Consider the following 20,188-nt stretch of genomic DNA (forward strand, 5'->3'; position numbering starts at 1 on the left):
CATTACTGATGTTCACCCATAAGAAAGGTAACACCAGTGACAATTTTCATGAGATCTCCATTTTACAAAATTGCTGCAGCAAAGTATCAAACCACATGTTGTCAATCATTGTATACTCACTAAATTAAGTAGTTTAATTGATTTGTATTCTATTTTTTTGCAATTCCCAATCAATAAAGGAGGTCATAGTGACTTAAACTAAAAGCTTCATAGGAAATCATGAGATAAATGAGAAGATTTCTGATAACTGAAGAGAGACAGTGGACTTACCATGGGCTTCTCTCCAGAAAATTGAAAGAAGGAAGTCAAGTGATGTCATCAGTGTGATTTTTTGTTAAACGGTAACACCACACAACTCCAGGGGACCACTACTTTCATTATATAATTTATAATATTTGTTTAGCATTTTGTTTTTTAATGTAATTTACATCATATATTTGATAGTTATGGACACATTATTGTATTTTAAATGGAAGAAAAAAAATATTTTTGATTTTAAAATAAAGCATTTCCCTTTGTACATGACTGTGGGGACGAGCACTTCTGTGGTGCTTGGAATTCTAATTAATTAATAAAAATCAAATATTGCTACATTGATGGCTCAAGAAGGTGTAATATTGTTTCATTTTAAAATATAAAAAAATGTAACCCTAAAGTGTTTTTCAAGTATTTCTGTAAAGGCTAGGGACAGAAAAATTGACATTTCCGTAAAATGACCCATAAGGTAAAATGTTATCTTTCAGCCAAACTTTTAGAGTACTTCCAATAACAGCAAAACAACACGTGTAAGCTTTACATGTTCACATAACTGGCAAGCTAAATTGACGGGGACATATCATGCAAATCTGACTGGAAAATCTGAAAAAAGAACAACCCAGTAACTGCAAGCATGTGAAAAATAGGTCATTAAAAATTGTTTCCTCTTGTGATGTCAGAAGGGGATCTTATTATAATAATGCCACCCCTTGATCTGCACTATCCAACCACGGCACTGCCGTTTAGTGCAGAGAGAGAGAAAAATAATTGACAGCACAATTGAGATTTAATTTCAACAAACCACCAATTTTAAGACGAAATAATAAATTATCTGTAGGTTATTTTGAGCTAAAACAGTACATGTGTACTAGTCTGGAGACACCAACGATTTATTTTACATATTAACAAAGTCTTGTGAAATGTCCCTTTTAACGGCTAACGTTAAGTATTTTCAAGAAAATATATTCTGCTTATATTGTGTGTGTCTCTTTATTTTAACAATTAATCATTGCAATTTTAGAAATTAATCAGTTTGGTTACAATATGCAAATCTGTGCATATACTGTATATTAAATTGATGCGCTTTATTTGTCAAAATAAAAAATATTCCATCGGTAGTACCTCTGGAATTGTAAACTGTGAATGTTGTTAGGTGCGTTCGACTTCATGCGACCCTGCGCAGACCGATTGGCGTATGACATCAAAGTACCGCGAGAGCACAGCTTTGCAATCGCTCTCGCGGGACTTTGATGGCATGCACCTATCGGTCTGCGCAGGAGAAACTATACGCACCTCTCTCACTGCGGCTCCCCACGTCACTCGGCCAATCGCCTCTCTACGGGGGTTTTCTATCATGGCGTCTATGCAGGTGAGTGTCTCCCTAAATACACAAGGAACTCGTTTCAGTTCGTAATGCTGATCGTTTTTAACATTGCTGTAATAAGACATTTTCGGGTTGTGGTGTTGTGTCTCTATCCGTTGCGATCATCATCAGCACGTTTGTTTACAAGCTAACGTTCAATCAGAGCCCAACAACTGTCAGCACATATTGTTGTATCAAATAAAGACGATATTTGTTAACCTGGTGCGTCACAGGAATTACATAGCAATGTTTCTCAGAGCTGTACTTTTTATGAATGATGCTTAATAGCGTGCTTCAGTATCATTTAACCGCATGACCACCTCTTGTTGTTAGCAGTCAGCTATGTGTCTGTTTAGTTTCACATTTCAATACTTTACTGATAATATGGGACTTTAGTTAAAACAAAAGGTCATATTTGACTCCTAAGTTGTTTGGTATCGTACTGTAAAGGCTTTAGACTTAAAAAAAAAACTGATGTGGACCTGACTTTACTTCTCTGTGTTGTGTTTTAACCCAAGTTGTTTTGACTTTACAGAAACGATTACAGAAAGAACTGATGGCATTACAAAGTGATCCACCACCAGGCATGACACTAAATGAAAAAAGTGTGCAAAACACAATCACGGAGTAAGTTGAGAGATGATTTACTATAGCATAAGCTACATTTTAACAACATTAAGTCTACATTCCTTAAACCAGTTTACCTTCTATATTTCTTGAATGGTTACATTCATATCTACATAAGTGAAACCAACAAGTCAATGATTATAATCTCATAAAAACTCTTGTTTTGGTGCAGGTGGTTTATAGATATGGAGGGTGCTTCTGGCACTCTCTATGAGGGCGAGAAGTTCCAGCTGCTCTTTAAATTCAGTGGTAGATATCCATTTGACTCACCTCAGGTAAATTTGGGATCTTTTGTGTTTTTCTCTTTATTTGTCTGCTTTTATCAAGCTTGTTATTGGTTCAGTGCATATTGCAAATATTTGATTGGTCTGTGTTTACTTTTCATCTCTGCATAACATTATACAGGAAACTGAATTGAAGCAGAAGATTACCCAAAGCAATTTGATAATATTAAAGCATAAATGTGTTTAAAATTTAATTCAAGGTGTTCTGCCTAAATCATTATTAAAAAGGCTCATGGCACTCTTCATGCAAAGTCTTTCAGTCATGTTTTTTTTTAGTCATGCAAGACTAAGGACCTATCTACTTGAATGAGGAAAGATAGATATCTTTAAAATCACAAATAAACAACATATTTATATCCAAAAATTAAACCTGACATCAACTATACCATAACTTTTGTTTTATTTTTAAAGCTATTTAATGCTTTTTTAAGCTCATTTGCATGCACACAGGTTGCTAACACCTTACATGACTCTGCATAGACCCCCTCCCCTAGATTGATGATTGGTTCTTATAAGCAAGGCGGGACTTCTGCCGCCTGAGCTGCCATATTGAGCATTGCATTATCCTTTATTCATAGTATAGGAGTGCTCAGTCTTGTTCTTAAATATCTTTGATTCCATGAATCAAACTTTCTGTTTTGACATTGATTTTTTTTCTTCTTCGTTTTTTTTCTAATTTAGGTAATGTTTACTGGAGAGAATATACCAGTCCATCCACATGTCTATAGCAACGGTCACATCTGTTTATCTATTTTAACGGAGGACTGGTCACCGGCTCTGTCTGTGCAGTCTGTTTGTTTAAGCATTATTAGCATGCTGTCTAGCTGCAAAGAAAAGGTAAACAGCATTTTATCTACGAGAATCGGGTAGGTTAATGAAATTCATTGTTATGATTGACTAATGAGCCGTTTCCTTTTCAGCGACGTCCTCCAGATAATTCATTTTACGTAAAGACGTGTAATAAAAATCCAAAGAAAACAAAGTGGTGGTATCATGGTAAGTCTTATCACATTATGGGACGGTTTCCTGGACAGGGTTTAGATTAATCCAGGACTGGGCCTTGGATATATTAGGACATTTAAGTAGTTTTAACAAACAAACCTTACAAAAGAACATAGTGTGCATCTTGAGACAAAACAATGGCACAGATATTAAGATATGTCTGTACAAGGTATTTAAATTAAGACTGCTCAAACATGCATTTTAGTCTCGGACTAGGATAAGCCTCGTCTGGGAAACCACCTACTGTATATATATTTAATTGTGTGCTTCATGCATTAATTTATGAGCATACAAGTTACGAACAACAGTTCTTCTTAGTTTCACTTTCTTTTATTCTTCTTTGTTTTTCTATACAGATGATACATGCTAGTATCCAAGTGTATCATTGTATTACATTAAACAAACAGACTTTCAAGATACATCAAGTATTTTTGAAGTCATTGGATAAAGACTGAACCAGCAGACCCTGGCGATTTGTGTATGGATTGGGCATACACTTACTGTATGCTGACTGGAGAACGTGCATAAAAGCTGCAAGAATGTAACCCACCCACCCAGCAAGCATATTTTGATGGAATCAAGATAAGGAGCACACTTTTCCCCCAATTTTGTTAAGTTGGATTTATGTTGTTTTGTTCTCTTTCATAAACCTTTAAGGGATTTCACTGTTTGTGCAATAATAACTTTAGCTTGGGTTTGAAATAAACGAAAGGTCGGTGCAAATCAGACAAATAACTACTGTAATGGATCAGTCCAAACGTCTGTGTTTGCCTCGATTGGTAATGCACTGTGGATTTCAAACAGGGCAAAATTTTAAATGAATATTGTAACCATAGTTTCGTTTACAAGAAAAGCCATTTAGTTGAATATTGTAGTTGGGTATGATGTATAGTACTATTTTGGTAAATGTACAATTTATGAATATGTACAGATTTGATGCAGGGTGATGATATCACATGATCATATAATGCTTTATGGGACAAGATTTAAGCACTGTTTTTGTAGACAGACCAATTTTGTGTAGTATAAACAAAGAGAAACTTTAAACATAATCACTTTACGTTTCTCTATCCAGCTATATTAAAATCGTCTGTTTGATTTAATGGTTATATATATATTCATCGCTGGGAAAGATTCTTTTAAAAAGATCACGTTTCCCTACACTTAGCTTTAGGAAACTTTTCTTCATGGTTTTGTTTTGACTTTATTTAACATTATTTAAAAAAATGTTCTTATTAAAGTAATATATTTTGAAATGCTCTCATGTGTTTGAATTGTTTACTTAATGTAACCTATATTGTGTGGCTTTAAGCAATTTCACATATTATTGTGCAAATAGTGGTCTTATTCTTTAAAATGGGCAAACTTTATTGCACAATCGTGTATAGATAAAAGTTTCGGTTTATGTATTATTTCTACACAGAAAAACACATCATTAATGCTAGTTTGTGGTTCTATGGTGATCTGACCACTAGAGGGAAGTAGTGTCATGTCAGTGGATATATTACATAAACATTTATACTCGCCTAAAGGATTATTAGGAACACTTTTTCAATTTCTCATTAATGTAATTATCTAATCAACCAATCACATGACAGTTGCTTCAATGCATTTAAGGGCGTGGTCCTGGTCAAGACAATCTTCTGAACTCCAACCTGAATGTCAGAATGGAAAAGAAAGGTGATTTAAGCAATTTTGAGCGTGACATGGTTGTTGGTGCCGGTCTGAGTATTTCACAATCTGCTTAGTTACTGGGATTTTCACGCACAACCATTTCTAGGGTTAACAAAGAATGGTGTGAAAAGGGAAAAACATTTAGTATGTGGCAGTCGTGTGGGCAAAAATGCCTTGTTGATGATGAGAAGTCAGAGGAGAATGGGCCGACTGATTCAAGCTGATAGAAGAGCAACTTTGACTGAAATAACCACTCGTTACAACCGAGGTATGCAGCAAAGCATTTGCGAAGCCACAACATGCACAACCTTGAGGCAGATGGGCTACAACAGCAGAAGACCCCACCGGGTACCACTCATCTCCACTACAAATAGGAAAAAGAGGCTACAATTTGCACAAGCTCACCAAAATTGGACAGTTGAAGACTGGAAAAATGTTGCCTGATCTGATGAGTCTCGATTTCGAGACATTCAGATGGTAGAGTCAGAATTTGGAGTAAACAGAATGAGAACATGGATCCATCATGCCTTGTTACTGTGCAAGCTGCTGGTGGTGGTGTGGGGATGTTTTCCCGGCACACTTTAGGCCCCTTAGTGCCAATTGGGCATCGTTTAAATGCCTCGGCCTACCTGAGCATTGTTTCTGACCATGTCCATCCCTTTATGACCACCATGTACCCATCCTCTGATGGCTACTTCCAACAGGATAATGCACCATGTCACAAAGCTCGAATCATTTTAAATTGTTTTTTTTTTTAGAAAACATGACAATGAGTTCACTGTACTAAAATGGACCCCACAGTCACCAGATCTCAACCCTATAGAGCATCTTTGGGATGTGGTGGAACGGGAGCTTCATGCCCTGGATGTGCATCCCACAAATCTTCATCAACTTTTAACATTCACAGAATGTTGCACAAAAGGTTCTTTGTAGGGAAAAGGGATCTACAGACTCAAGATTGTAAATGTGAAAACTGTAAAAAGAAAGAACCGTAAGGTAGGTTCTTTGATAAACAACAACAAACTTTTATCTTTAAATGTATGTTTTAAACCAAACTCTGGCTCTGTAATGTACAATTGCTCTGGTTAAGAGCAGAATGTCAGCAAAGTTTTCTGAAAGATTTGCTTAGTAGAAGTAATTTGTAGTTTAGGCCTGGTTTCAGAGACAAGGCTTAGCTAAAGTCAGGACTAGGTTTTATTTAAAAGATGTTTAAGAATCTTTTATAAACATGCCTTAGAAAAAGATGTTACTGGTTTGTATCCTGAGACAAATCAATGGCATTGGCATATTTCGGATGAGACAGCTCAAACGTGTTTTAGAGGAAACCAGGGGAAAATGTTGTAAGGCAACAAAAACTAGAAGTTGCAAAATACAGTAGGAGTGAAGTGATTCCTGGTATTTTATACACTTATTGCGTGTGGGTTATTACCGTTATGCATTCTTCATTCGATTCAAATTGTGAATCATCTCTGAATGATTAAAGTGATTGATGATGAGCCTACTTTTTAAAAAGATAAAAATAGTCTAGACTATAGTTTCTAAAAGGTTGACACCGTTCCATAATACATTTATCAGAAAAGTTGACCTTCGTTAGATGAAGTCATGAATGCTTTCAGATCTTCCTCATGTGATATCTCCACTTCGGAGATGTGTCTATGGCATTTCTATCACAACGTAATGGCATCATCCAAATTATTATAGTGGGAGTCAGCATCATTTCCTGTCTAATGGAATGAGATAGTCTATGTGTCAGTGAAATTTATTATCTGTTGGACTATTCTCCGAAGCATTTTCCAGACTGCAGGCTAAAGTCATGTAGTCAGTGGGTTGGGAAGCCCCACAGAGTCTTTCCGTGTTATCATACGTGAGTTACACTGCTCTAATATAAACTAAAGTTCATTTGTTTATTCATTTGATAATCACTTAAAAGAGTTGCATAAACGTATAAGGCTTATTTTTTTCTTTTACATTCTTCTAACCATATTAGTAATACCAATGAAGTGTTTCAGCAAAACTTTCTAAAATCTTCTGTAAACATTCATTCATAAATTTTAATGTAAATCCTACAAATACATAATTTATTAGAAGTAAAACATCTTCAGTTGCATAATTTAACAGACAACACATATTTCAGTGAGAGCATGTTACAAATACATTGCTGGACATGGACCAAACATTCATTCAAGCCTTTGTCTCTAATGAGGCATACCATTGTGTAATTTCTGAATTTGTACATGAGGTTCTTTATTGTTTTGTGTTTGTTAGGCTGAAAGTAAAGTTATCTAATCCATGGACTGGTATCTTCTGTTTGCTTTTTATTGACTAATCCGTTTATGGTCTAGTTTTTCAGATGTGCCAACTTTTTAGAGATTCTTTCTAGACAATATTTTAAAAGAGTATTGTTTAAAACTATTTAAATTATAACAATCCCATCACAGATGTAAATTATTATGATGCAACTTCAATGATAAATATGCTTTCATAGTGGAAAGAAATGACAAACTGTTTAACTTAATTTGTGCTTTTATTCCAGCTTTCAGTATACTGTATATAGTAATATCTGATTATCAGCAGTAATATTTTCTAAAAAAAAAAAAAAAATAGGGCAACCATATTTGGCACTATATAGCAGCTCTGTAGAACCAAAAATGGCATGACTAGCACAGTTCAACATAGCACAATATAGTTCTACACAAGTTATACATAGGTTTTGTTTAGCACTAAAAATGGTTACCCTATTACAAACCAGTGAACTATTTTATTTAGCACAATTTTTAGAGTGTATATTTAACACCTATTGTCAAAACCAATTCCATACTGCAGATATATTTGCATACACGCATTTCAAAGGTGCTCCACACTATATGCTCATTCCTGATTTGACTATCACTTACTAAAGAGAATTTCCATTTTTCCTTGTATGATTTTACAATCAATCTGATGGTATTTAAATGTAATTCCCTCCTTTATACTAGGGATGTGTAATATTTCTCTATGGTGATTTCTACATGGAATCTTATGTGAGTGGGCAACTCTTTATTTAAAAAAATATTTATTTTCATAATGCCTTAGTATCCTATTCTTCACTATGATATGATCTCATAGAGGTGCAAGGAATAATAATAAAAATTGACAATTTTTTCTTTACAACTTTCAAACCATAATCCAGATAAACAGTTTGTATTTTTATAACTTTTTTTTTGAAGAAAACTATATTATTTCGATATTCAAGTCACTTTGTTGTTCAGAACATAAAGACAAAGTATGAAATCCTTAATACTCTATGCTATAAACTTACACTTATTCATATGCTCAATTAGTTTTGCAGTTATTTATTGGAATGTATTATTGAATAAATAAGTGGGAAGCACTAGTAAAATATAGATGATAAAAACTTTAAATGATGAAAACTTTGACAATGATTGCCCACATTTTGCAATAAAAAACAGTGTTGACTCACTTGCATTTATTTGGAAAATAATGGTTTTAGGCTAACCAATATTCTGAAAACAAAACAATTACTCAGAAATATTAAAGGAGTAGTCCACATTAAAGATGGGGCCCATTGACTTTTCATAGTAGGACATAAAAATACTATGGTAAGTCAATGGACACCATCTTTAAAGTGGACTACTCCTTTAACTAAACATTGACAAAATTTATAGCCTATTGACCAAAATTGTAAATATTTTATCCAAAAATTAGACAGCACACATGATTTATTTGAAGTGAGTATTTATTTAACAATAAGCAATTGTGGTAGTTTTCTAAAAATCTTTTGACAGTCATTTGGTTGCAAGTAGAAATACTTTCAATACACACAGTGCATATTTTAGTGTTATATGGAGGATAAATCCTCTAAAGTGACAAGATCATGGAATGTTGAGAGAAAAAAATTACCACATGACAGAAAAATATAACTGAATACATATAAATAGGGAAAAGGCATTTTTGTGCAATCTTAAAGTAACACGAAACATTTCATAGATTAAAGCTTATTGGTACATTATGTTCTAAATGTGTCATTTTGCAATTTGCAAATTTTACAGTTGCCACATAAACATAATTTGAAAAAATCTAAATGGTCACTGTTCCAGTGGAACTACACAGAATTTAGCATCATTGCTCCAAGTTAAACCAGTTAGATCCCGGTCTTTGATTCATTGTTGTTTGTGGACTCCTTTCGTTGCGCCAGGAAGGGGTACATACATTTATCAGCACCGATAAATCTGTACATGCATACAACAGCATCAAATGGCAAAATTCTGTAAAATATAAAAGACCGTTGTAAACAGACAGAACTAAAATAGAAAACACTATTGTATGAATATTCATGGCATATTATACGTACGTTTTCATGAGGGTGACCATGTACATGACTCGTGGCGTGCAGATCATTGGTTGGTCTGTTAGTATCGCTCTCATGGCTTGTTGTACACAGTACTCGGGCTTTAGTGGTGGAAAAAATGGAGCCATTTCTTTCCTGTTTTAATCAATAAGAATAACAAACACTCAAATCAACTTCAATCATTTAATCAAGATGTTACGTTTATAAAGTTATCAAAAATGGAATAAGGCGATTACATTAGATATGAGCATGTGTTATGTCCTCAAAAGTAGATTTAAAGATATATTGAACACAAACCTAATTTTACAGCCTTTGAACATTCCAGTGTCTACCAAAAAGGGACAGACAAGAGTCATCTTGATTCCATCCTTATCTGCTGCTTTCATTTCATGGCTCAAAGACTCATGAAAACCTATAGCACCAAACTTGCTTGCACAATAGTCCTGCAATAAAAAGGAGAAAAACACAGTTTAGAAAATGTAACAATGCACTGAAGAGATAAGGACACCAAGAAAGCAAGATTTACCTCTACACCAGCAGTGGTGAACAAACCCAAAGAGCTGGCTACAGTTACAATGTGTCCATGATTCATCTCCAGCATTGTGGGAAGGAAAGCTTTGGTAGTCTGTAAAAATAATAAAGATTAATTTACACTAAAATGCTGCAAGTAGGGATTAAAAGCAAAAACTTGAGAATGAGGCTGATCAAAGCTGACCCAGAAGTGAGCATGGCAGTTGACCATCATTGTTCTTTCAATGAGCTCGTCCGGGCACTCGAGAAGATGATGTCCTGAGACAACTCCAGCGTTATTGATCAACACGTCGATATTGCCCACATCTTTGCGCGCCTTTTCTGCCGTAGAATATACACTCTCGCGTTTACTCACGTCGCAGACGTACGTATAAACTTTTGGTTGAAACAGAGGCAACTCTTGAACACTGCCTGAAGACCCTGAATGAGAAAACAAGTGGAAGTTAAGCATCTTATGGAAAATACGAAGTCAGAACTAAGAACTAATTCAAACGGAGTTCACCTTCAGTGCAGCTCATCTCTTTGTAGATTTCACGCACCAGTTCGGCTGTTTCTTCGTTACTCTGTCTGTTTATGTCCCAAAGTACAAGAGTCGCTCGTCTCCGAGCAAACTCGAGCGCAAAGAGCCGACCTAGACCGCTACCCGCACCGGTAATAACACATACCTGACCCTCCACACTTTTCTCGCGTGGACTAATAAACCATTTACCTCCAGCCAACACAAACGACCAGATTATTTTGAAAGTGACCACAAACAATTCAGCGACGATATTCATGATGCAGTAGTGTGTGGAACCAAAACCAAACAAGTCAGAATCCTCAGAAATACAGCCGAAACAAAAAGACCTTGTCGGAACTTAAACGCAAGCTAATTCCCACAGCTTCAAGAAGAAGTCTACCCATAACAATGTTCGTTAAGTGTGGATCTCGAGCTCTTTAAATACGATCGGACATGCTTCATAACTTCCCACCCATGTTGATTCAGCCAGCTATGCAACAGTATTGGCGTGTGCGTCATATTTACACGAAGTAACGTTATTTTCAGATTCTCTTTCAACTTAATGTCTTTTTAGGTGTACAACACAACACATTACGTCGCACAAATAATATTCAAAATTATGTTTAATTACGAGGATAGTATGTTTTTTAGTTAAAAAATACAGGCATCAGAACTAGACACCTAAGGTTAACCGGAAGTATGACGGACCCAGCTTATAACACGCCGCTGCGCATGCGTAGAATCCTCTTTTACTGTAGGGATAATGGCGGGTGAAAAGTAAGTCGGATTCTGTGCTGTTTGAATCTTATTTCATCGGTTAAAATATCGCTCATACAATGCTGTTTAGAGTTTGAATGAGCAGTGTGTGTCTATATAAATATAATGAGACGGATATTGGACACAAAAAATGTACGATGAATCAATAAATTTGATATGAATGGCGTGTTGTCTGTGTATGGCTCGAGTCGGTGTAACAACATGTGGAAGTTGTTCGTGTGACACACATTAAGATTTGTCAAATCTTTATTTGTGTTCATAAATGTTGCGTACGGTCGCTAGATAATTATTTTGTAGTTCATACGTGTTTAAATGTCAGTGGTTAACTGGTAGGTGATTGTGACATTAGCATGATGCTAATTTACTCCGCTGGCTTGCAGCACATTAGATTCATTTTATTAATACGAACTAGTATTATGATTATACTTTAAAATTTTACAGTAAAGAGAAATTATAAAACCCAGATACGTTGTGTCGTTAATGTCACATGGTTGTCATGATAGCCTGGTCTGCAGGCAAAGCCTAAATATAAAAAAATGACACATGTGCTTCATCTTGATTTTTCAGAGAGAAGAAGGTTCCCTCAGTCCCCGAAAGCCTTTTGAAGAGCCGCAAGCGGTTCGCGGCTATCAAGGCTGTGCGTCTGAAGAAGATGCGTGCCGACAAAAAGGTTGGTTTTACCCACTTACCTTGTTCATAGCTCTATCAAAACGTGTCAAAGCATCATCATGAATTGACTACATTTCATCTCTGACCCACAGGCCCGCAAAGTCACCAGGAAGCTTATCTTTAAGCGAGCTGAAGCTTACCACAAGGAATACAGGCAGATGTACAGACGTGAGATCCGCATGGGCAGAATGGCTCGCAGGGCAGGCAACTTCTACGTCCCAGCTGAACCCAAACTGGCTTTTGTCATTAGGATCAGAGGGTAAATAAAATGTTTGGTAGTTCACGTTGTGCTTCCACAATGTGAGCATGAGATTACACGGCATGTGGTTAATGATGTTGCTCTTTTTTCCCCGTCATATCGACCATGGTGATTTCTCTAGAAAATAAGCCAATTTCTCTGAAACCACAACCAATAATGAAGTCTTGCATGAAATTGTCGTCTTAAAGTTTTGATTAGATGCAATTTCTGTCTCCAGTATCAACGGTGTCAGCCCCAAAGTCCGCAAGGTGCTTCAGCTTCTTCGTCTCCGCCAGATCTTCAATGGTGTCTTTGTCAAATTGAACAAGGCTTCCATCAACATGCTTCGTATTGCAGAGCCCTACATTGCATGGGGGTATGTTAAGCTATCTTTAATTTGTTTTAATTACTGGTGTACCGTCTGTATGTACACACAAGTTCCTATGGTCCGGTAGAACCTGTATATAGGAGGACATTTTGTCATTCTGATTTATTTTTTTATATAAGGTCTGATTTAGAAGTTTACATTGTGAGGGCGATGTTTATTGATTAATGACTGAAAAATTATACATTAATTAGTTAAAACATGCAGATACCCTGTTTCCCAATTTTCATTGTTAGTGTTAAAATGATTTGTGATGTCATGATAACTACACTTGCACATATAAAGTGTAACTTCGGTTTGCTTGATTGTCTCTCATCTTGCCTTTCAGCTACCCCAATCTTAAATCTGTACGCGAGCTTACCTACAAGCGTGGATATGGCAAGATCAACAAACAGCGCATTGGACTTACAGATAACTCCCTTATTGAGAAGTCTCTCGGTAGGCACTTATTCAACTGTAACAAGCAAGTACCAATGTTTAAGCGAAATTTTCCAGATTCAATGAATTTATGATATAAATCTCTCGGTCAGTATGGAATCATCTGCATTGAGGATCTCATCCATGAGATTTACACTGTCGGAAAGAACTTCAAGGCCGCCAACAACTTCCTCTGGCCATTCAAGCTGTCCTCTCCCCGAGGAGGCATGAACAAGAAGACCACCCACTTTGTAGAAGGTGGTGATGCAGGAAACAGGGAGGACCAGATCAACAGAATGATCAGGAGAATGAACTAAGAGCACTTGGTGAGCACCTGACTGGGGTAGATGCCTCATTTTTTTTACAGTTAGTCACTTTATTACTGCTTGCACCTGCAGACTGAAGTGACATGTTTAGGATTATATGATCTGGGTGATGTTAGTGTTGCAGAACAATGGTTACATTAGCCATCATATATTAAACCCCATTATAGTAGCTGGAAACATAGATGTGTATAAAGGCTAGATGTCTCGCCCACGCTGCTGGCCAATTGAGTGGAGCGTCCGCATTTGGCGGCCATCTTACCACAGGGCGCTTGCTCACTCGTAGCATTGAGTTTTAATGGCTCAGGTACTTTTAAATGATCATAACTTGCTTAATTTTTTTACTGATTTTCAAACGGTTTGGTTTGTTATAAACGTCAAAGATGTACCTATGACACTGCATACTTGCACTTAAAAAAAAATTCATGAAACATGTTAAAACATCCAGAATTGTAGCCTGTTTGTAAATTGGTAGAAAATTTAGCAAGTTATGGTCATTTAAAAGTACCTTCTTCATTGAACACAATGCTACGGGTGAGCGAGTGCCCTGTGGTAAGATGGCCACCTGGTGATGACGTTAGAGACTCCGCTGTAACGCATCTACTCTTTATTAGTGTCTATGGCTGGAAATACTTTACTGCTAATAAATTTCATGCTAAGTTTTGTATGGTTATGTTAAAGGCGTTTTTACTCTTATGTATTTAGTAAATTTGACTTTGGTAGTGTGCCGGAACCATGAACTTTTGATCATGGCTTTACCTTTTAACAATAAGCTAGAATGCATTAGAGCAGTGGTTATCAAACGTTTTCGGTGTGCGCCCCCCGCCCCCCCAAGTGTACGGTGCATTCCTTCGACCCCCTCCCCAAAGAAAATTTGACACATTTGTTCTAAAACTTAACATTTTAAATAGACAAAACATATTAAGTTATGCAAAGTAGTGCTGTTGGTTAGTAACCTTATTTTTAGGTTTAATTACACAGAATTCATGATAAATGAATGTATTTTATAAAATGTCGTAAAACTGGGGCCCCCTGGCACCATCTCGTCCCGGCCCTAGTTTGAGAACCACTGCATTAGAGGATGCATTGATATACCTCAGACCTTTTAAAAGTTGATGAAGTGTGCTTTGGCAATTTTAAAATCATTGTGATTCATTCATGAAACTCTGCAAAGTTGAAGACCTTTTTTACTTTAGCTTTTTTAATTGAATAAAAACCAATAAATGGATAATGTCCTTGTACTTAAATTTCAAGTGATTGCTCAATGTCAGCCGTCATCTCATTATTTTTCTCTTTGCAGGTTTTTGGAACGTTTCTCCTGTTGGTCTGTGAAAAAAAAATAAAACCATTTACATAAACACAGTTTTTGAGATGTTTCTTTGAACTTGGCATCCCTTTATTGAAGTGTACACAAGCTGATCAACCTAAATGGTGTTTGACAATGTCACTATTATGGTAGATCTTTCTAATGATGCACTGTGAAGCATTTCTCTCTGAAGTCTGTACAGTATAAGATGCGATAGCTGTTTGAAGGCCCCCTTCTCAACTAATGAAGTTTCTTACTAAGATGATTTAAGAATCAGTTTAAGAACTTCTCACCTCGAGATTGTGATCGTAGTGTCCTGTACAAATATTTTTATGGTCCTTCTAGGGTTCTGGAACAATGCAATTAACTATTTAAAAAAATAAAATAAAGTACATACAGCTATAAACACATGATTTTTACATAATGATGTACAAACTAGAATTAAACTTAATGAGAAACAGATTTGTGACATTGCAGAAGAAAGTGATGTATTTGTGCCATCTGCTCAAGGTTTGCTTGTGCAAGTAGATAATACTGTGGTGGCATTTTATCACATTATTGTTCACTTGGTGATCATGCTGCAATATCTGCAAGAGATTGTCTTAAAATACAGGAACTATGGCATTTGGGTTTTCAAGGTTATACATAAAAAACCTGAGAACTTACATTTGCATATTTTACTCTATCAAAAGTAGAATTTTCTGTACAGAATTATCTGAACCAAATATATCAACGCCTTCTCATAAATGACTGTTTATGAAAAGGCACAGATTTAAATACTTAAAGCAGTCCGTGTGCTCTGCCTAATTTGTCTTAATCGTTTAATGTACGACTGACGCCACACAAACAGTTAATTGTGTTTCCACACTAAATGGATGTAGCTGATAATGTGTTGCATATACAGTTAATTTACAAATCTTACATTTTACTGTGGAGCGCTCAAAGTTCTCCTTCCAGCTGGTAACATCATTTTTTTGGTACTGGAGCAACTCTATTGCACTTTGAGAGGAATGTAATAATTTCATTCATTAAATGTACAATATTATTCCCATCTAGTCAAGCTGATGTGTCATAAAAATAAAGTGCCATTTCCTTCATCCAGCAGAGGGCGTAGTTGCTTCACTATGGCTATCAAATGTATCTCCCTCAGCTTATTCTGAATTAAAGGCAACAAAACATCAAAAAAAGATCTTTCCATACAGTTTCACAGATTTGCTGATGTGGGTTGTTGTCCATAGCAGTAAACATGCTAAATGTGTTATACAAAGAATTCATTTTCTAAGTAAGCAGGGCATCTAAATGGATACAATTGGAAAATCGTGTAACAGTGAAATCAACATCCGTTTATAGATTTTTTTGTTGTATTTTCTTCTATTACTTGCTCAAGATTCACATTTACAGAGAGAACTGAATAAATCATCAAAAGAAGGCATGTTTTGATCAAAATTATTATTTCAAATCAAATTATCATGAATTACTATTGTGCACTGTTTCCACTTTGGTCAGAGCTATCAAATAAACCCAACACATTTCAGCCTTTTAAAAATGCATGTACTCATCTCAGTGGCCTGGAAATGCTACCGTGAACAATTTCTGTTAACTTATCAGTTATCTGGATGTTAATGCTTCAAAAGGTATGACACAGCTAACTAATCCTTCACATAAGGGATCATGCTGTTACAAAATAATATTAACGTTATCATTATTAGAGTATGTATTGTTCATTAATGTCACTAAACTCTTCAAAGTCAGCAGCAGACGTCTCTTTTAGGATCATAAAGTCAATCCCTTCAATGATTAAGAAAATCCTCTTCACTACATCAGTATGCCTCTTTCTGTCCACACATACTCCACGATGCATTTATTCCATTAACATCTTAATGCGTCCTCAGTACATCACATGCTTGTTTCACACGGTGGTGATCGGCCCCCATCCCCTGATGCCTTGAGAATATCAGGGGAAAGGAGGTGGTTGTCCACCTTCTGTCCACTTTGAATGCTGTCTTCCGCTCCAATGGCACCAACCATGGCAGAAGCACAGTTTCCTGCATTTTTAGGAGAAGTGGGAGTAACAGCTGCTCTATCGACATGGTTTCTCCCTCTTTGGCTTCCAGAAGAAGACAGACTGAAATGTGGAGAGCTTGCAGCCGAGTCCCCTTCAAAGCCTTTTCCCGGTGACCTCGGGCTCTCCCAAGGAGAACCTACCAGAAGTGACGAGTCGCACGCTGGTAGCTTCGGTGTCACAGTTGCTGTGTCATCAATTACATCTAAATGCACGTCGGAAGCCGTGCTGTCTACAGATTCGGTGAAGTTCACTTTAAGTCCCTTTGCTTTCACTTGATTTCCTCTTGGAGGGGTCCGCACGTTTTCACCGCTAGGATCAAAGCTTTGGTTCTCCTCACCCTGTGACCCGCTGCTGCTTTCAGGCCTGCACTGGACAAACTCATAGAGGCCCTCTTTGATAATCATGGGCTGATTTGCTTTCTTCGATGTTGGGCTACGTTTGTCCAGAGAGGTAATCTGGCTAAGGTCAAGTGGAGGAGGGGCACGTGGATGCCTCCCCTGTGAGATATTGGGCAGCAGTGCGCTTTTTTCAACCTCGCTGATATCTGTAGCGCAGCTGGCGAAGCTGTCGATACTCGAAATGCTTCTGATGTCTGTGATGACTCTTTCTTTCAGCAGAGGTTCGCTCTGAACCAACTTCATCTCCATCACTTCTTCTCTACCGACGCTGCCTCCTTTACCACCCGAAGGTCCGCTACAGGTTACGGATGAAGGAGTCATCATCTGGTTATACATCTGTTCAAGGGATTTGGCATTCAGGCGCTGAGGGCTTGGGCAAGGTTTGAATACTCGATCTGGAGAAGCCAACTGATCTATTTCTTCGTATTTTGCTTCATAGATTTTTGAACCCAAGTCAGAGTTTGAGCTCTTTTGAAAGTTCCACTTGCTTGGAGAAATGTGATTTTCTGTGCCCTTTTCTTCATTCTTCTCTATCACAACATCCATTAGCTCCATATTGCGAGCAAAGGCATCTTTCAAGTTCATTGACACAATGCTACCGTTTCTTTTAGCCCTCTCGAGCGCCTCTCTACGTTTGATGGCCTTCTCTTGTCTCTTTTGCTCTTTGTAGAACTCGGAGAAGTTATTCACAATAATAGGGATGGGGAGAGCAATCACTAACACGCCGGCAATACAACAGAGACCGCCCACTATTTTACCTAGGAGCGTTTGGGGGTAGATATCCCCATATCCCACAGTTGTCATGGTTATAGTTGCCCACCAGAAAGAAGCGGGAATACTTGTGAATTTTGTGGCATCTTCGTCTTTTTCAGCGAAGAACACCAGACTTGAGAAGATCATGATGCCCATAGCCAAAAACAATATTAACAGCCCAAGTTCATTATAGCTTCTTCTGAGGGTGAACCCAAGAGACTGAAGACCCGTAGAGTGCCTTGCAAGTTTCAGAATCCTTAGTATTCTCATAATTCGGAAGATCTGTACTACCCTGCGCACGTTTTGAAACTGGAGGACGCTCTTGTTGGATTCCGTCAGGAATATCGTTACGTAATAGGGAAGGATAGCCAACAGATCGATGACGTTCAGCGGCCCTTTGAAGAACTTCCACTTGTTGGGAGATGACAGGAAGCGAAGAAGATACTCCATAGTGAACCACGCGATGCAAATGGCTTCAACGTGGGCGAGGTTCGGATTGTCGTTGGACTGTCCGAATTCATCAATCACTTGTAATTCGGGAAGGGTGTTGAGTGACAGTGCAATGGTTGAGAGACCGATAAACAGGATTGATATTATGGCCAGAATCTGGAAAAGAAAAGAGAGGGTGTCAAACATATACGGAATACAAAAACATCTAAACTGACAATGACATTTAATTTAAACTATTTGAAAGGGGCTCGATTCTGAACTCGAACGGAAATATTATGTGCAGATGAGTTCAGTAAAAGTATCATTTTTGTGCTAATGTTAACAGCAGGTGGCATAGTATATAAGATGCAGCCTCTCGCGCACTACGCTCCCCTAGGGTTTGTTGTGTAAGTGTAAAAAAGTCATTTCTGTTATTTGAAGTGTAAAATGTATTCAGAAGTTAAAACTAACTGAAAATAATGATATTTCTCCTCCATCACACCCTGACGACAGCCCTGCTTGGATCATCAAAAAATACAACATGCAAACATAAGTGCACTGTCAGAAAAAAAGGTCAAAAATGGTCCCAAGATGTCACTGGGCCAGTAGGCTACCCTTTAACAAGGTCATAATTTGTACAATTTAAGTACATATATGCAGTGGCGACCAGTGACTTCTTTTTTCGAGGGTGCTCGATGCGAAGTTCATCACAACATGTATGTAGCCCGTCGTTTGTGTTTCATAATTTCAAAATATGTTCTGCGCGTCAAATGATCCTATGTGCATCACGTGTCTTGTCAAAATAAGTGCCTGCTGCAGATGCGTCTAAAGGGTTTGTTATAAAAGAAACGCTCGCTTTTGCCAGATACTCGCATAATCTCATGCATAATCTGTTAAGTGAGTGTCTTGCGTGTATTTTGTGAACGTGAGTGTCTCTTTTATCATAAACGGTTTTGACGCATGTGCAGCAGGCACTTATTTTGACAAAACACGTGATGCACATGGTTCACATGACACAAATGACACTCCGAACATATATTTTGAATTACCGCCCCTTGGATGAGCAGTCACGAGCTGCCACTGTATACTTTTCACTTTTACATTTGGTACCAATATGTACAAGGTACTAGGTGCAAAGGTGGAATGGTACTGCCCCAGTAAAAGCAAACTGGGGTCTGGGGACCCCCAGATGGCCCCCAAAAGGTTCTAAGGGCTCCTTAGAAATTTTCAAGAGTAGCCTTAGAAGCTGGTATGGCATTTGAAAGAAAGAAAGAAATTTTCAAGAGAAAAAGTCAAAACAAAAATGATAAAAGTCAACTGTGAAGCCAATTATTTCAGTTTGTAAACAATTTGCTGTCTGTATAATATCATAATTACTATTTATTAACACAGTTTAAATGTTTATTAAAAGAAAATGTGGATATATATTTTAGGAAATGGGTCCCTCGCTAACTTTTTATCATATGTGGGGGTCCCTGCCATATAGTTGTGTTTGTTTATTCTTAACGGCATTCCAACATCTATGTCTATATTCATGGTGAGAACTGGTTTATCCATCTAAAAGTTGATACAAGTTTATCCATACACGAGTTGGGGGAGGGCAAATTTGGCATCTCCGATTTACCTAACCTGCATGTTTTTGGCCTGTGGGAGGAAACCGGAGTACCTGGAATAATCCCACGCTGACAAGGGAAGAACATGTAAACTCCACACAGAAAGGCCACATGACCTAAATGTGTGTGCATCACTAATTGTCCTAAAAATGGCTTTGACAACAGTTATTAATCAAATATTTGGTTACTGTATGGAATGGCTGTCCAATCAAACTCTGGCTATCATGTTACA

The 20,188-nt window shown here is 37.2% G+C and overlaps 4 protein-coding genes and 1 non-coding gene across 6 annotated transcripts in view; 3 read left to right on the forward strand and 2 right to left on the reverse strand.

Annotated features, from left to right (window-relative positions):
- Nucleotides 1-1,484: 1,484 nt before the first annotated feature.
- Nucleotides 1,485-4,790, forward strand: ube2wa (ubiquitin conjugating enzyme E2 Wa). Its single transcript, XM_055202022.2, has 6 exons — nt 1,485-1,624; nt 2,154-2,245; nt 2,418-2,520; nt 3,211-3,366; nt 3,450-3,525; nt 3,888-4,790. Exons 1-6 carry the CDS (start codon nt 1,511-1,513, stop codon nt 3,899-3,901), a joined length of 555 nt encoding a protein of 184 aa, XP_055057997.2. The 5' UTR covers nt 1,485-1,510; the 3' UTR covers nt 3,902-4,790.
- Nucleotides 4,791-8,923: 4,133 nt separating this feature from the next.
- rdh10b (retinol dehydrogenase 10b) lies at nt 8,924-11,163 on the reverse strand. Its single transcript, XM_055202034.2, has 6 exons — nt 10,587-11,163; nt 10,269-10,504; nt 10,080-10,178; nt 9,851-9,996; nt 9,557-9,688; nt 8,924-9,470 (listed from the first exon to the last, which is right to left on the reverse strand). The coding sequence occupies exons 1-6, from the start codon at nt 10,858-10,860 to the stop codon at nt 9,347-9,349; spliced, it is 1,011 nt and encodes a 336-aa protein (XP_055058009.1). The 5' UTR covers nt 10,861-11,163; the 3' UTR covers nt 8,924-9,346.
- A 140-nt stretch (nt 11,164-11,303) lies between these two features.
- rpl7 (ribosomal protein L7) lies at nt 11,304-14,754 on the forward strand. 2 transcript variants are annotated; one of them, XM_073875062.1, is made up of 7 exons: nt 11,304-11,360; nt 11,928-12,030; nt 12,122-12,288; nt 12,506-12,643; nt 12,981-13,083; nt 13,171-13,412; nt 14,693-14,754. In XM_073875062.1, the coding sequence occupies exons 1-6, from the start codon at nt 11,347-11,349 to the stop codon at nt 13,384-13,386; spliced, it is 741 nt and encodes a 246-aa protein (XP_073731163.1). In that variant the 5' UTR covers nt 11,304-11,346; the 3' UTR covers nt 13,387-13,412; nt 14,693-14,754. The 2 variants fall into 2 exon arrangements, with proteins under 2 accessions (XP_073731163.1, XP_073731161.1); XM_073875060.1 differs by having other exon boundaries at nt 13,171-13,395.
- On the forward strand, nt 12,350-12,439 carry LOC129443536 (small nucleolar SNORD12/SNORD106). Its single transcript, XR_008644198.2, has one exon. It is a non-coding gene; the product is annotated as a small nucleolar SNORD12/SNORD106 (small nucleolar RNA).
- Nucleotides 14,755-15,979: 1,225 nt separating the features above from the next.
- kcnb2a (potassium voltage-gated channel subfamily B member 2a) overlaps nt 15,980-20,188 on the reverse strand; it is a 32,179-nt gene continuing 27,970 nt past the window's right edge. Inside the window, 1 exon segment of the mRNA XM_055202030.2 lies at nt 15,980-18,520. Coding sequence (XP_055058005.2) covers nt 16,595-18,520 — 1,926 coding nt within the window. The 3' untranslated portion in view covers nt 15,980-16,594.

Source organism: Misgurnus anguillicaudatus, chromosome 2, assembly GCF_027580225.2.
Source record: "Misgurnus anguillicaudatus chromosome 2, ASM2758022v2, whole genome shotgun sequence".
NCBI lineage: Eukaryota > Metazoa > Chordata > Actinopteri > Cypriniformes > Cobitidae > Misgurnus > Misgurnus anguillicaudatus.